Source organism: Pleurodeles waltl, chromosome 4_1, assembly GCF_031143425.1.
Source record: "Pleurodeles waltl isolate 20211129_DDA chromosome 4_1, aPleWal1.hap1.20221129, whole genome shotgun sequence".
Classification (NCBI taxonomy): domain Eukaryota; kingdom Metazoa; phylum Chordata; class Amphibia; order Caudata; family Salamandridae; genus Pleurodeles; species Pleurodeles waltl.
Window position 1 is genome coordinate 607,292,356 of NC_090442.1, and position 12,417 is coordinate 607,304,772.

The following is a 12,417-nucleotide window of genomic DNA, read 5'->3' on the forward strand; positions in this document are numbered from 1 at the left end:
ACAGACATGCCCTTCATAGTTCCTCAATGACTGTCCAAGTTGTGTCCTGGGAGATGCTTGTCTATAGAACTTCCACATTGAGCAATAGGAAGACAATTCGTATCTTCCAATTTTCCTTATCTGGGAGGTTTAGGAGATCATGTGTGTCTAAGAAAGGATGGCATTTTTTCTACCATAGGGGTGAGAAAGGTGTCACAGAAGATGAAGAGTGGTTATAAAATTGAATTCATGCTGGACACAATTGATCTTCCAGGTGGTGGTACTTTCTCTTTGTGAATTTTTGGAATCATGCAAAAATAATGGTGGGATTCTGTTTTTAAAGAAATTCTGCCTCTTTGATAGTGATTGTAAGAGATTCGGTTATTGGTTGGTGGAAGGTCCACTTGGCAGCAACCACAATCCTTATCAGGGTGAACCAAAAAAGTCACTAAATTAACCTGTGCTTAACCTTCTGGTAGCTTGGCACAAGTGAGTCAGGCTTAACGTAGATGCAACGTGTAACGTATTTATGCAGAACACAAACAACAATAAAGTGAAAACACAACAGAAGAAAAATCCCAATCAAACGTAGAAAAATAGAATACATTTTAATAGCTAAAATTATACCAGCACAACAAATATCAATCAATACAACCAGAGATATTACATTTGAAGGTTTTGATAACTATAGCGCCTGTAAGCACAGCACACCACTTGTGGCCATTTGGTCATGGTAAACCAGATAAAGTCACAAGTTCAGGCTGACCGTGGGCTAGATAAAGGGACCAGGTTAGTCCTGCTAATAAAGAGCCTTATCAAAGTCTGGCAGAAAGAGTTCTGCATGGTGGTGAAGGCCACAAGGGTCATGGAAGGTACAGAGCAGTGTTTCCCAACCTTTTGACTCCGGAGGACCCCCACTGAATTACTACTGGAAGCCGGGGACCCCCAAGAAATTTTTACGATTTAAATTTCAAACATTAAAACAGTAATTAGCAAAAAATACACAAACAAGTACACGCCGAACAAATACTCAAATTAGTAAACATATCATTATTTTATATTGGAAAAAATAGCAAAAATTGGAATCTTTAATGGGAAAATTGGTGCTGCATCTTGGCGACTAACTTTTCAATGTTTTGTTTTATTTAGGAAAGTTGAATCCCTCAAGTCACATTCTACATTTCCCAAGCGATTTTTGTTTTTATTTTTTTGATACATAAACTTTTTAATTTAATGTGTGGTGAGCAAAGGAAGAAAAAACATAAAGGCCTCTCATCTCTCCATTGCCTCTCTGTCACATGTATTTAATTTGATTTATAGCACCTCTCATACCAGTGTAGGGTGTCAAAACACTTTACAGGGGACTACAAGGTGTAGGATTCACCTCATCCATACTGTTAGGCATTTTCTAAGAGCGCTTGGTCTGGAGAAACACAAACTCAGGATTCAGAACATAACACAGTGGCTAGCCTTGGTTTTAATAATAGCGTACTCCTATGCAAGCAAACCATTTTGTTTTAGCAGTAATGAAAGAATTGGAATAAATGAAATTTTGTAATTTGTTCAATGTAGTTCTTTGTTGGCAGTTCATAACTCACTGTGCTAGATTATGATTGTGACTTTTGAACTGCACAATAACAAAAGAATCTCTGTGACAAAAGTGGTAACCCACTGTGCTATGCACATAAAATGTGGATCACTGCATAATACATGTTCTTTGCATCTGGCATATTAACCATCTGCACTACCTCCAATAAGTCAAATCTGCCAATAGACAAACTCCCATCTCTCCAGCAGGTACATTAATCACCAGAGTTGACACTTTTATTTTTGTCCGAAAGCTTACAATTAACTTTGCAGTGCTTTTAAAGCTGCCGCACAAATGAATAACCCAATGAAAAAATACACACATTTTTCTGCAGAGGGCTCAGATTGAGAAGTGCCTTCATGCTGGTCCAGGCCTGCGGACCCCCTGGGAATGTGTCACGAACCCCTGGGGGTCTGCGGACCATAGGTTGGGAAACGCTGGTATAGAGGATAGTCATTAGTGTATTGCACAAAGAAGCGGCATGGTATTGCTGGGCATTGCTAGTAGTCGCTACACCGCAAACAGTCAAGTTCACCGGAGCTTCGCATTGATGGTCCTCACGAGTGACAGAATCTCGGACACCACAAACAGCTGAAAACTTCAGGATTTCTCCTTTTCTTGAAGATAAGCGCACTCTGAAGCCAGCCAAGAGTCCAAAACCTGGGGAGGCACCTCCCAGGGATCAAGGACTCACTGTGGTAGAGCCCAGTAGGGTTCAGGCAGGTCCATTATGACAGGTCAGCAGGGTAGTTGCAAGGATAAACTTAGAACTTGTTGTGTCCCTCTACCTCAGATAGAAGGTTAGCCAACTGAACCATGGAGACAGTTAGGTAGCCTGGGATGAAGTGAGCATTTCAGTCTTACTTCTCAGAGATCAGGACAGACCTCAAGCAGCAGGGCAGCCCTCGGGTGTCAAGGCAATCCTCAAGCAGCAGGGGAGTCCTCTACTGAACAAGGGAGGTGACAAACAGGAGGAGGAGTCCTCTGGGGAACAAGGTAGTCCTTTTTCTGCAATGTCCACAGGCCCAGTATTTACACCAGATGCTAGCCTTTGAAGTAGGGAGAATTCCCTATACTACCCCCACATCTAGTTCTGGTGGAACAATCTTTCCTTCCCCTGTCAAGGATCAAAGAAGTCTGAGGTAACAAAAGACTAGTGTCAGGTTTCTTTGTGCGCGCAGGAGGCAAGCCCTTTGAAGAGTAAGTGGGGCAAGGAACAGCCCTGCCCTTAACCATCCCAGCATGATGCCCAATCCTACCAACACCCAGTCCTCTTTGTCTCACTATCGGAGTGTAAACACCATATCTCCATCTGTTCCCATAGTCAATGGGAAATATATGGGCCTTACAGTAGTGAAAAACGACTATAGCAATATTTCACTACCAGGACATGTAAAACTTAACCCCACATGTCCTACTTTCTAAATCAAAGTTACCCAGACCTTAGGGGTGAGTTATATGTATTAAAAAGGAAAGAACCAAGCTGCTTCTGACGGCCAGGCCACAATCAGGGTGAAACCAACCTTTGGTTGCTTGCCTTCAGGTTCAGAGAGGGTCTGGCTTGGTAGTTTGCGCTGGACTGTTCCTAATGGAGCACAGCCAAGAATGATTTGCATACAGCTGGGTCTAGTCAGAGGTGGCATGGTGACTAAATTAATGAAAGACTCGGATTCAGCCCCAAGAAATTACCAGTGGCTCAAATTAATAAATTAATTCAAGCATTTCACCCACTGCTGTTTTGTTTAGTTCATAAATTAGCAAGGGTGTTTTAGAGTTTCTTTCTATCCCTACAAGAAAACAGCTGACTACAAACTGAAAAGATCTGTGATGTCCTCTACAAATTGCAGGGTCAGGTAATAGACTGTTTTAGATCATGAAGACAAGCCAGTGCAATTGCAAGATCCGCAAAAGGACCAATTTCTGGCCCATCTCGATTTTGTTAGACCTACAGGCACACTGTATCAAATCTACTGTGTCAGTGCTCCTCTGTACATTAAAATCTTTTGAGCAAGTTCAAGCAATCTAATAATGCCACAACTCAGATTACAAATCTACCCTCTAACCAAAAACGGACCAACCCTTTCTTACTCCACACTATGCATCACCTAACAGATATATTTATTCCGAAGGTTTCTAAACAATCTAATCGTCACAAAAATGAATTACACCAGAGAACATTTGAACAGATGCTGTGCTGGAGTAAATAGTAAATTCTTACTATTTTGTTTTTATTTTTGTTAGTGCTCTACATGTACAACCGTTATGTGGCAAACATTATTGAACTATAAATATCTACTATTTTAATGTTTATCTCTTTAAAAAAAAAAGTATAAATGAATGTATGTATACAAATAGTACTATTTACTAAGCATCTTTAAGTCACATACAAGAGTTTGAGTAATCGTCAAGAGGTTAAAAAACCCTAAAAGAATCAGTCAGGTTGATAAAAAAGTAAGCATTCCAGGTCTTTGTTTTTAATTTCTCAATTCCTTTTGTGACCAAAAGTGCCCTAAATATTTGTATGCCCTGTCAGAACTCTTTTCAAAGGTCCACATGGCAAGCAGGAGTGCTCAAATGTGAGGGTTGAAGCCTTTTACTCCTGATGTCCAGGCTATGACCTGCTATGAATTCTGAGCAAGTGGGCCTAATACCCCTTTAGCACTTGACTCTCAGGGGTACGGTGGTCCGAGCACAGCTCATGGCTCCCTTGGCTGGCTCAACATACATGTAGAAGCAGCAATGAATTACTGTCCAGACAAATATTCACTTTAATAGTACAAGAAGTGTTTTATTTTACCATTTACAATACAAAGGTAAGTACAACTTTCACACACAACTACACAGTCCCCTCAGGGGGAGGGTAGGGGGGTTTGGAGTGGGGTGAGAGGTGGTGCAAAGATCCTAGTGTGAATCCTTCCCTTAAGTGCAGGTGCGGAGGGGTTCCCACAGTGACCTCAGTTCTCTAACAATGACTCAAACCAGCTCACACATCTTGCAGGTCTCAGTAACATCTTCTGGCTTACTGTGCCACCTTAGCCTCACTATGCATGGGCCCCCTCCTGATTGCCACAGCAATGCATGCTGCTCACTAAACACAAATAAAATTATTTTAATTAAGGGGCAATATCTTCACAATCCAGACTTAGACAAAGTTATTAGAAAATGAAAGCTGAGGCAGGATTTAATATATTAATCTGAATTTAGATTGTATGCCTTCTCCCAATCTCGTCAGACTTATCAGACAGAAAAACCTACTGGAGGGAAATGCTGTTACAGCAAAAGGCATGTGGTTTCAGTTTTACCAAACACTAAAACTGCATGTGATTCCTCTTTCCAACAGGTTTCCCAGTGTATATTACTCCAGGGAACACTAGGAAGTGCATGTGATAAGAACATGACAACCTGCAATTTGCACCCTCAATTGGAACGTGAACTTGGACGCAAATTGCATTTGTGGTCTAATTAGGATAATGTGGAATGAGCTAATTAATGTCAAATGACAATAAATACAATCAATATTAGGCCTGTATAACTTTTTCACTGTAGGCTTCTCACAGCACTGTTCCATCATAAGGTTTATGGTAATGGAAATCTTAAACATGCTTTCAAATTATTATTATAGATAAACTATGTACAATTGATTTAACTTTGCTAATTTGCAATAGGAAAACCTAAACCCTGCACACTTTTCTATCTCTTTTCATATAAGTGTACTTTTATGAGTTTTAAATATTGCGAATAATCAAGTGTTAGCTTGTTACGAAGAGTTCTCAATTCTCACATGTGTGTCCTAACACGTGGGAAACATTTTTGGTAGCTGGATAATGTTGGGTAAGAATTTGTGTGTGTATCCAGGGTCTACGTTGTGAAGGCAGCCACTGGTAGTTGACATCTCAGCTGGTTGTATAAAGACATTCCAATAACAATCCATGTTTCAGAAAACCTAGTTAACTGGTTAGTGTATTAATTTATTGAAAGATTGGAATCAGTTTATGTTTGTGTTAAAAACTGCAGCTCCATACCCAAGTGAAAATAACAAAGAATATTAAGAAGCAGGAGGTGAAATAATAGTTTTTTGCTTCACATTGGTCATCAGTCATACAATTTCCTGAACACATGCTAAACAAACAACCTTACACTGGATCTGGTTTCTAGAAAATGTGAATTGTTAAACAAGTATTCATACCTGAATATGCTTCATATTCTCAAAGAAGTCCATCTCTGGATCAGTGTAGTCAGTGAGCTGTACCAAATCTTTAAACTCTGGGTGATTTGGGAAGGTGCGAATTAAGCAGGACAGTAATGTTGTGTAATCTTGTTGGATGTTCTGCAAAAATTAAGTCAAGGGTGAAATGTATACTTATATGTATGTATATATTTTTCAGTATAAAACTGGTCAAAACTAAATCCTCAGGCTGTACAAGACAATTTAACAAACAGTGAGGTGTAACGTCAGGAAATAATGAGTACGCTATGCACATTAAAGACATTGTTCCATGGTTTAGAAGCCACAACAGGACAATAATGTAATAGGTTTGTAAGCTAAGGTGAACATAGGAATATTCAGTTGGCCCCTAAGGCACTAACTGCTCATTTTGTACACACTTACCTCAGCCTTGCTCTTCAGCCCCCTACGGATACTCTCCAGAAGAGTTTGCTGAATAATTTCACGGTACTCCTCCTCTTTACAACCTAGTTTGGCTAGCTGACCAATGATGCTCATCAAACAAAGGCTGGCATTATCGCTTAAAGTCATCTCACCCAACTGAAAAATAAATATATGGAGTTGGTACTTTAACAACCTGTCTGCTGAATAGAGTAGATAGCACACAAAACACTACCCAGTCATGTGTCTACACATTCAAATGGGGCTAAATTTACCGTTCATTGCTTAAGTTCAACAATACCTCTCAGTTCCCCAAATGTTTTTGTTTGGATTTTATACACATATTGCGTTCAAATGGTCTCTTTCTCCCACAAACAGGACATTTGGTACGTGTGGACCACTGATACAATGCATTTTCAAGTGGTCTGATCTTCAATGACTTCTACTTTGTGGAAGCAGTCACCTGACATCAAAGTACATACAAAACAATACAAATATAATTGGTTGCACATTTAAGATATTCAAGTTGACATCTACAGAGAGATTCAGCCTTTTAAAACAATTCATATTACAAGACTGCCTTAAAATGGTCTGTCAAAGCTTGCTTGACATCTTAGTTAAGGAAAATACCTTTTCTTTTTACTCACTACACCTAAATTTGGCAGCTGCCCCACTGATAAACAAAGTACATGGCAGTATTCTCATTATTTTATGAGATTTGCAGAAATCACACCCTCAGTTGATATTTAACACAGTATGCTCCAGCAAGAGACCTCAATTCAAACTAGGTCTTGTGAAATAATTTGTGATCTGGACTGTTCTCAGTTCTGTAGTTAGATACAGGACCCTGGCAAATGTAATTACTCTCCTTATAAAGGACTAACACTGGATTTAACAAAGGTATAGGATTGGGCAGAGGTACAGAATAGACTAAGTAAAGTCAAATGCACCATTATTATTGCCACAACCTACTGCTATGTGGTTTGCTTTACCCTAGCTTCCTAAAAACACCTGCCTGGAGAATATACAGTCAAGGTAACACATATTACAAAAGCAGTAATTGAATACATTACTAATAAAGAATGTTTCTATTACCAGCTTAGATTATTTCCATAAATTATGAAACATTAACAAGAACAGAGAGGAAACTCGGACACTCACAAACAATAACAGAACCAATATCTATACTTCGTGGCAATAAGACGAATGCAGAGTCCCCCTAGATTATTAGACACACCCTCGGGCCAATTCAAGGGACAAACATGGATAGTCTCTATGTAGAGGACATTCCCATAAAAGAAGTGCAAGCACTCCAACATAAGGAAAGCTGGAAAGGACTTAAGACATGGGAAGAGAGAGGGGTAATTCAGATGTAAGACCTCTATGGAGGATGAATACTTTTGATTTTTAGTGCTCTAGTTGATGAATATGTAGCACTGGAGAGGCATTTTTTTTTATGTATGGAGTGGTAACAGCTGCGATGCAGCAAACATAAAATGAGGGAGGTTCAGAGCCACCCATGCACAATGCTATACAAACAATCTGCATGGACATAGTGAAGGCAATAACAACACTTTCCAGAGACAACACAATAACAGGTGAAAGGAACTGTAAATGACCTGAAAAAAACATAAGGCACAGATACTGGTAAACCGAGATGAGACAAACTAGGAAGACATACTGATCATTGCACCACAGACCTCTACAGATGCCACATTCAAGATAATTCATTTCAATTATTTATATAGGACTTATAGAACACTCAAGAGGACCAAAAAGGGACATACCAAGGAGCAGGGCTTCTGCCCTAGATGTATGGACGTAGAAGCAAACTTATGGCATGGAACTGTCCAAACATCAGAACATATTGTAAAACACATACGCCATGTGAGGAAATGGTGTGGTAGTGCAACCTCACAGTGTAATACACTTACCAACCTCTTTGGAACCCTTGCGTTTCGTCTGTAAAACCAACAGCTCAATCCTGGGTCACTGTGGCACGGAGCAGCAATGCTTACACAAGTGTTAAGCATTTAAACAGCACCAAACCAATTCAAGTAGAAACCGGTACGTAACTCAAGAAATCTGTCACCAATTTATAAAAATAGGTTGTATTTTTAAAAGAATTTAGACATTAGATAGAAGAAGATCTTCTGGAGGTTTCCAGAAATAGAGATTTTACAATGAATAATACATTGGAGCAATTTCACTCAACTGCAAACAAGCCGTGGCAAGGTCAATGAACTGGACACTTAGAACTCTTTCAAGGAAAACAGCTAAATGTCAATGTGGCTGGACAGAAGTACTTGGAGGTGACCAACTCTGGCAGGGAGCTAATCAGAGGGCCCAGTAGGGTCCATAAGAACAGGTACATTCCCAGCAAAGCAGTTCTTCCCAGCACTTTATCCGTGTTGTAACAGATTCCTATGAAGTGGTCCTGATGCAAGGGTGAAGGATGCTGAAGATGCTCAACGGATGCTGTGGATGTGACGTGGTTGACGAGAGACTCCTTGGTCCACAAAGATGGTGAGGGGTTCCTGGTTGCAGGGTCTATATCCAACAAATTCCTCTCCAGTCTAGCCGAAGTCCAGTTGCTACTGGAATACCAGTTGTCCGCTATCACGGTCCCAAATCAATCCTTCCTGGGTTGATGACCCACATTCTGAGGGTCCAAGCAATACTCCGACAGCACTCCTAGATTTAGCGAACTCTGGTGTAAATCTGTGCATCGAGTCTTGGTCCTCAGTGCTGCACGGTGGTGGTGGTACTGGCTGGAAGTCTTTGGCCTACCAACTTGCCCCAGTAGGCTCCTTCAGCTTTTGTGTACCTGTGCTGTGAACAGAGGCTGGTCAGCTGGCTCTTACATGTTCTAGGTTTGACGGGGCTCTAGCTTCTTCCTGAGCAGGGCACAGCAAGCACAATCCATCTCTTTGCTAGCCACGAGGTGTAGTCCTCGCAGGTGCACCCTCTTCTTTGCTAGTCCCTTGGTGCAGCAAGGCAGTCTTTCTTTGGTCCTTCTTCCAAGTCGATTGGGATTTCTATTTTGGGTGTCAGGGGTAGTGCTCTTATGCTTGGAAAATGCCCTCACAGCTGGATGTGGTTGGTAACCAATGGACTTTCAGGTTCCCTCCCACCTAGTGACTACCTCCTGCGGCATCTGGCTATCCCAAGATGCACCACTCTGGCCACTACCAAGTTGGGGAGACCCCTCTCTTGGGGCTCAGACCTCCCTAGTCGAACCCTTAGGTGTGGCTACTTCAGGGCTACATACACCCTTGGGGAAACTGGTATGGGAACTAGTTTCTCCTCTCTAATCCCTGTGCCAGCCTGTCTTTCTCAAAAATGGAGCTGTCTTCCCTTCTGGTGTCTCACATCAGCTTTTCAAAGGCGGCTTCACATTTGAAACCTGCCTTTTGGGGCTAACACCTAAGTGGCTTCCTGCAAGAGAGAGATGACATCTCCCTTGCCTGTAATCCTTTATTTGCCTCCTTCCTGAGAGTCATTGGCACATCTCTCTAGGAGGGCAGAAAACTCTCTTGTGGAGCAGGCTCGACATGTGCCCAGTGTTAGACTTGGCATCATTGGTGTGGTTTCCCCTGTCTTTTTGCCTCTACTTCTTATATTTTTGACTGTGTGGTGGATTTCGTTTTTGCTGGTTTTGGTACTCGGGGCACTTTACCACTGATGACCAGTGCTAAAGTGCACCATGTGTTCCCCGGACCTGTAAATCAAATATTACTAGTGGACCTGTAGCACTGATTGTGCCACCCACGAGTAGTTCTGTAAATATGTCTCAGTCCTGTTATTCCAGTGTTTGTGTGTGCAGTTTTAAACGGTCATGTCAACCTGGAAAGTTCCTTTTAGTACATGTACAGCACCCCTAAGGTAGGCCCTAGGTAGCCCCATAGGCAGGGTGCATTGTATTTAAAAGGTAGGACATGTACTGGTGTGTTTTAAATGTCCAGATAGCAAAACACTGCCAAATTCGGTTTTCCACTATTGCAAGGCCCATTTCTCCTGTAGATTAACGTGGGGATTGCTATTAAGTACCTGTTAAGTCTAATTTCCCAGTGGGAGCAGAAAGAGATATGGAGTTTGGGAACTCACAATCTAAAAATACAAAAATGCCACTTTTAGAAAGTGGGCATTTTCTTGCTTAGCCATTCTGCTCCTCTGCTTGGCTTCTGAATCCACGTCTGGCTCAGACTGACAGTTGGGCTGTTTGGGCATTCACCCTAGACAGTAAAACAAAGCGAGCTGAGGTGTGTCCTGCATGTCCTGATGGGTCTTCCTGGGCTTGAGTGGGAGAGAGGAGCTGACACCTGCACTTGAAAGGGCTGTGCCTGACTTCACACAATACAGTCTCCAACCTACTAGAGTGTGGCTGGGCAAGAAAGAGCCACGGTCTTGTGCACCTCAAAGACTTTCCTTTAAGGTTTGCCTACTTCAAAGGCAGAAATGAATGTAAGTATTGGACTGCTGAACACTTCTGGACCAAGAGGAACCTCTGCCAAGGAGAAAAGCTGAAGAGCTATGAGGAGGAGTACTGCACCTTTGCTGTGCATGCTTTGCTGGGTTGGCCTGTAGTTGCAGCTTCTGCACTGCCTTAGAGAGGACAAAGACTGGACTTTGCTGTGTATCCTGCTTGTGAAGTTTCTAGAAGGGCTTGGACTGAGATTGCCTCCTGTTAAGGATTCTCAGGGACATCAAAGACATCATCTGCCAGCACTTGGGCTCTCTAGCTGAGATCCCCGATTTTCCAGGTGGTGTCAACTCCAGTCCCTGGGCCCTTGGAAGGAGAAGCTGGTAAAACCAGAGTGAAAATCCACACACCGGAGCCGAGCTGCAGAAACATTGACGCAGCGCCCGCACTGCACCGGTAAAATCGATGCAGCACCAGCCTCGTAGTTGTAAAATCGCCTCAGCACCTGCCTCGTGACGGCAGAAATCGACGCTTCGCCAGCTCAGCACGGATCCATCGATACAATGTGTCCGGATTATTCATCTATTGGACCTGGCACCAAAACTCCAACATCACCGCACAGACCCGAGGCTGCCTGTCTGGAAATCGACACATCCCTTCCCTGCAAGGAAAGAATCAACACATCGCTTACCCAGCGTGGAAAGAACCAAAGCACGGCCTTGCTAGTAAGGATTCAACACATTGCTTGCTTTTCTGCGGATTTATTTTTGACACATACCAGGTACCTTGTGCTAAAACAACACATCCATTGATTCTTATGGATTAAGACTCTTTTTTAACTTTAAAATGTGATATCTTTACTTGTGTATTTTGGATTTTTTATGTTTTGGGCTTGTTTGATTTAGATAAATATTGGCTATCTTTCTAAACCGATGTGGAGTTCTTTTGTGGTGGTTTCACTGTATTACTGTATGTGTTTGTGCAAATACTTTACACATTGCCTCTGAGATAAGCCTGACTGCTGGTGCCAAGCTACCAAGGGTGTGAGCAGGGGTTATCGGAGCTGTGTATCTCCCTTACCCTGACTAGAGTGGGGGTCCCTACCTGGACAGGGTGTAAACTGACCACCAACTAGAAACCCCATTTCTAACACCCTGGAAGGCACAGGAGTTTCAGAGGCAACAAAGTGGAAGCTTTGCTAATGCAGCATACTACAACAAATTACATTAATGTTGACTTGGGACACAGGTTGGCTTAATGAACAAATTACTTACCTTTGGTAAAGCCTTACCTGGTACAGAGACCGACTAGCCGCAGATTCCTTATCTTAGAATTCTCGCCTAGGAGTCAGACTGGATCTGGAAAACTTTTCTTCAGCTGTACCTCTGTGCATCGGTAGAGGACACTGGGCGATTCTGTAGCGATGTCATCCCAGGATATGAGGTCAACTAAGTTCATATATTCCACAGCACTAAATGCCACAAACATATGTCTACTGGGTAAGTAACAATTTCAGTTCGATGGCATGTGCAGCTGTAGATGCACATGCTTTGCATAGACTGTAAAGCAGTCACCTCCAAGTAAGCGGTGGCTAACCCTTAGGAGTTGGAGTAGCTTGCAAAAGTGTCCCAAGGACTGCTTGGCCAACATTTGCTTGCTGACGAGCTAAAACATCTACACAATAGTGTTTAGTAATGTGTGTGGTGTAGACCAAGTAGCAGCTTTACGAATATCTGCTATTGGAAGGTTTCCTAAAAAGGCCATTGAAGCAGCTTTTTTCCTGGTATAGTGTGCTTTAGGAACCACTGGCAGTTGTCCTTT

General features: G+C 42.1%; 1 protein-coding gene across 1 annotated transcript in view; it reads right to left on the reverse strand.

Annotated features, from left to right (window-relative positions):
• Window positions 1-12,417, reverse strand: part of UTP20 (UTP20 small subunit processome component) — a 966,235-nt gene that overhangs the window by 413,370 nt on the left and 540,448 nt on the right. The window contains exons 36-37 of the mRNA XM_069229033.1: window positions 6,177-6,332; window positions 5,754-5,894 (exon numbers count right to left, since the gene is read on the reverse strand). Coding sequence (XP_069085134.1) covers window positions 5,754-5,894; window positions 6,177-6,332 — 297 coding nt within the window. The remainder of the gene's footprint in view (window positions 1-5,753; window positions 5,895-6,176; window positions 6,333-12,417) is intronic.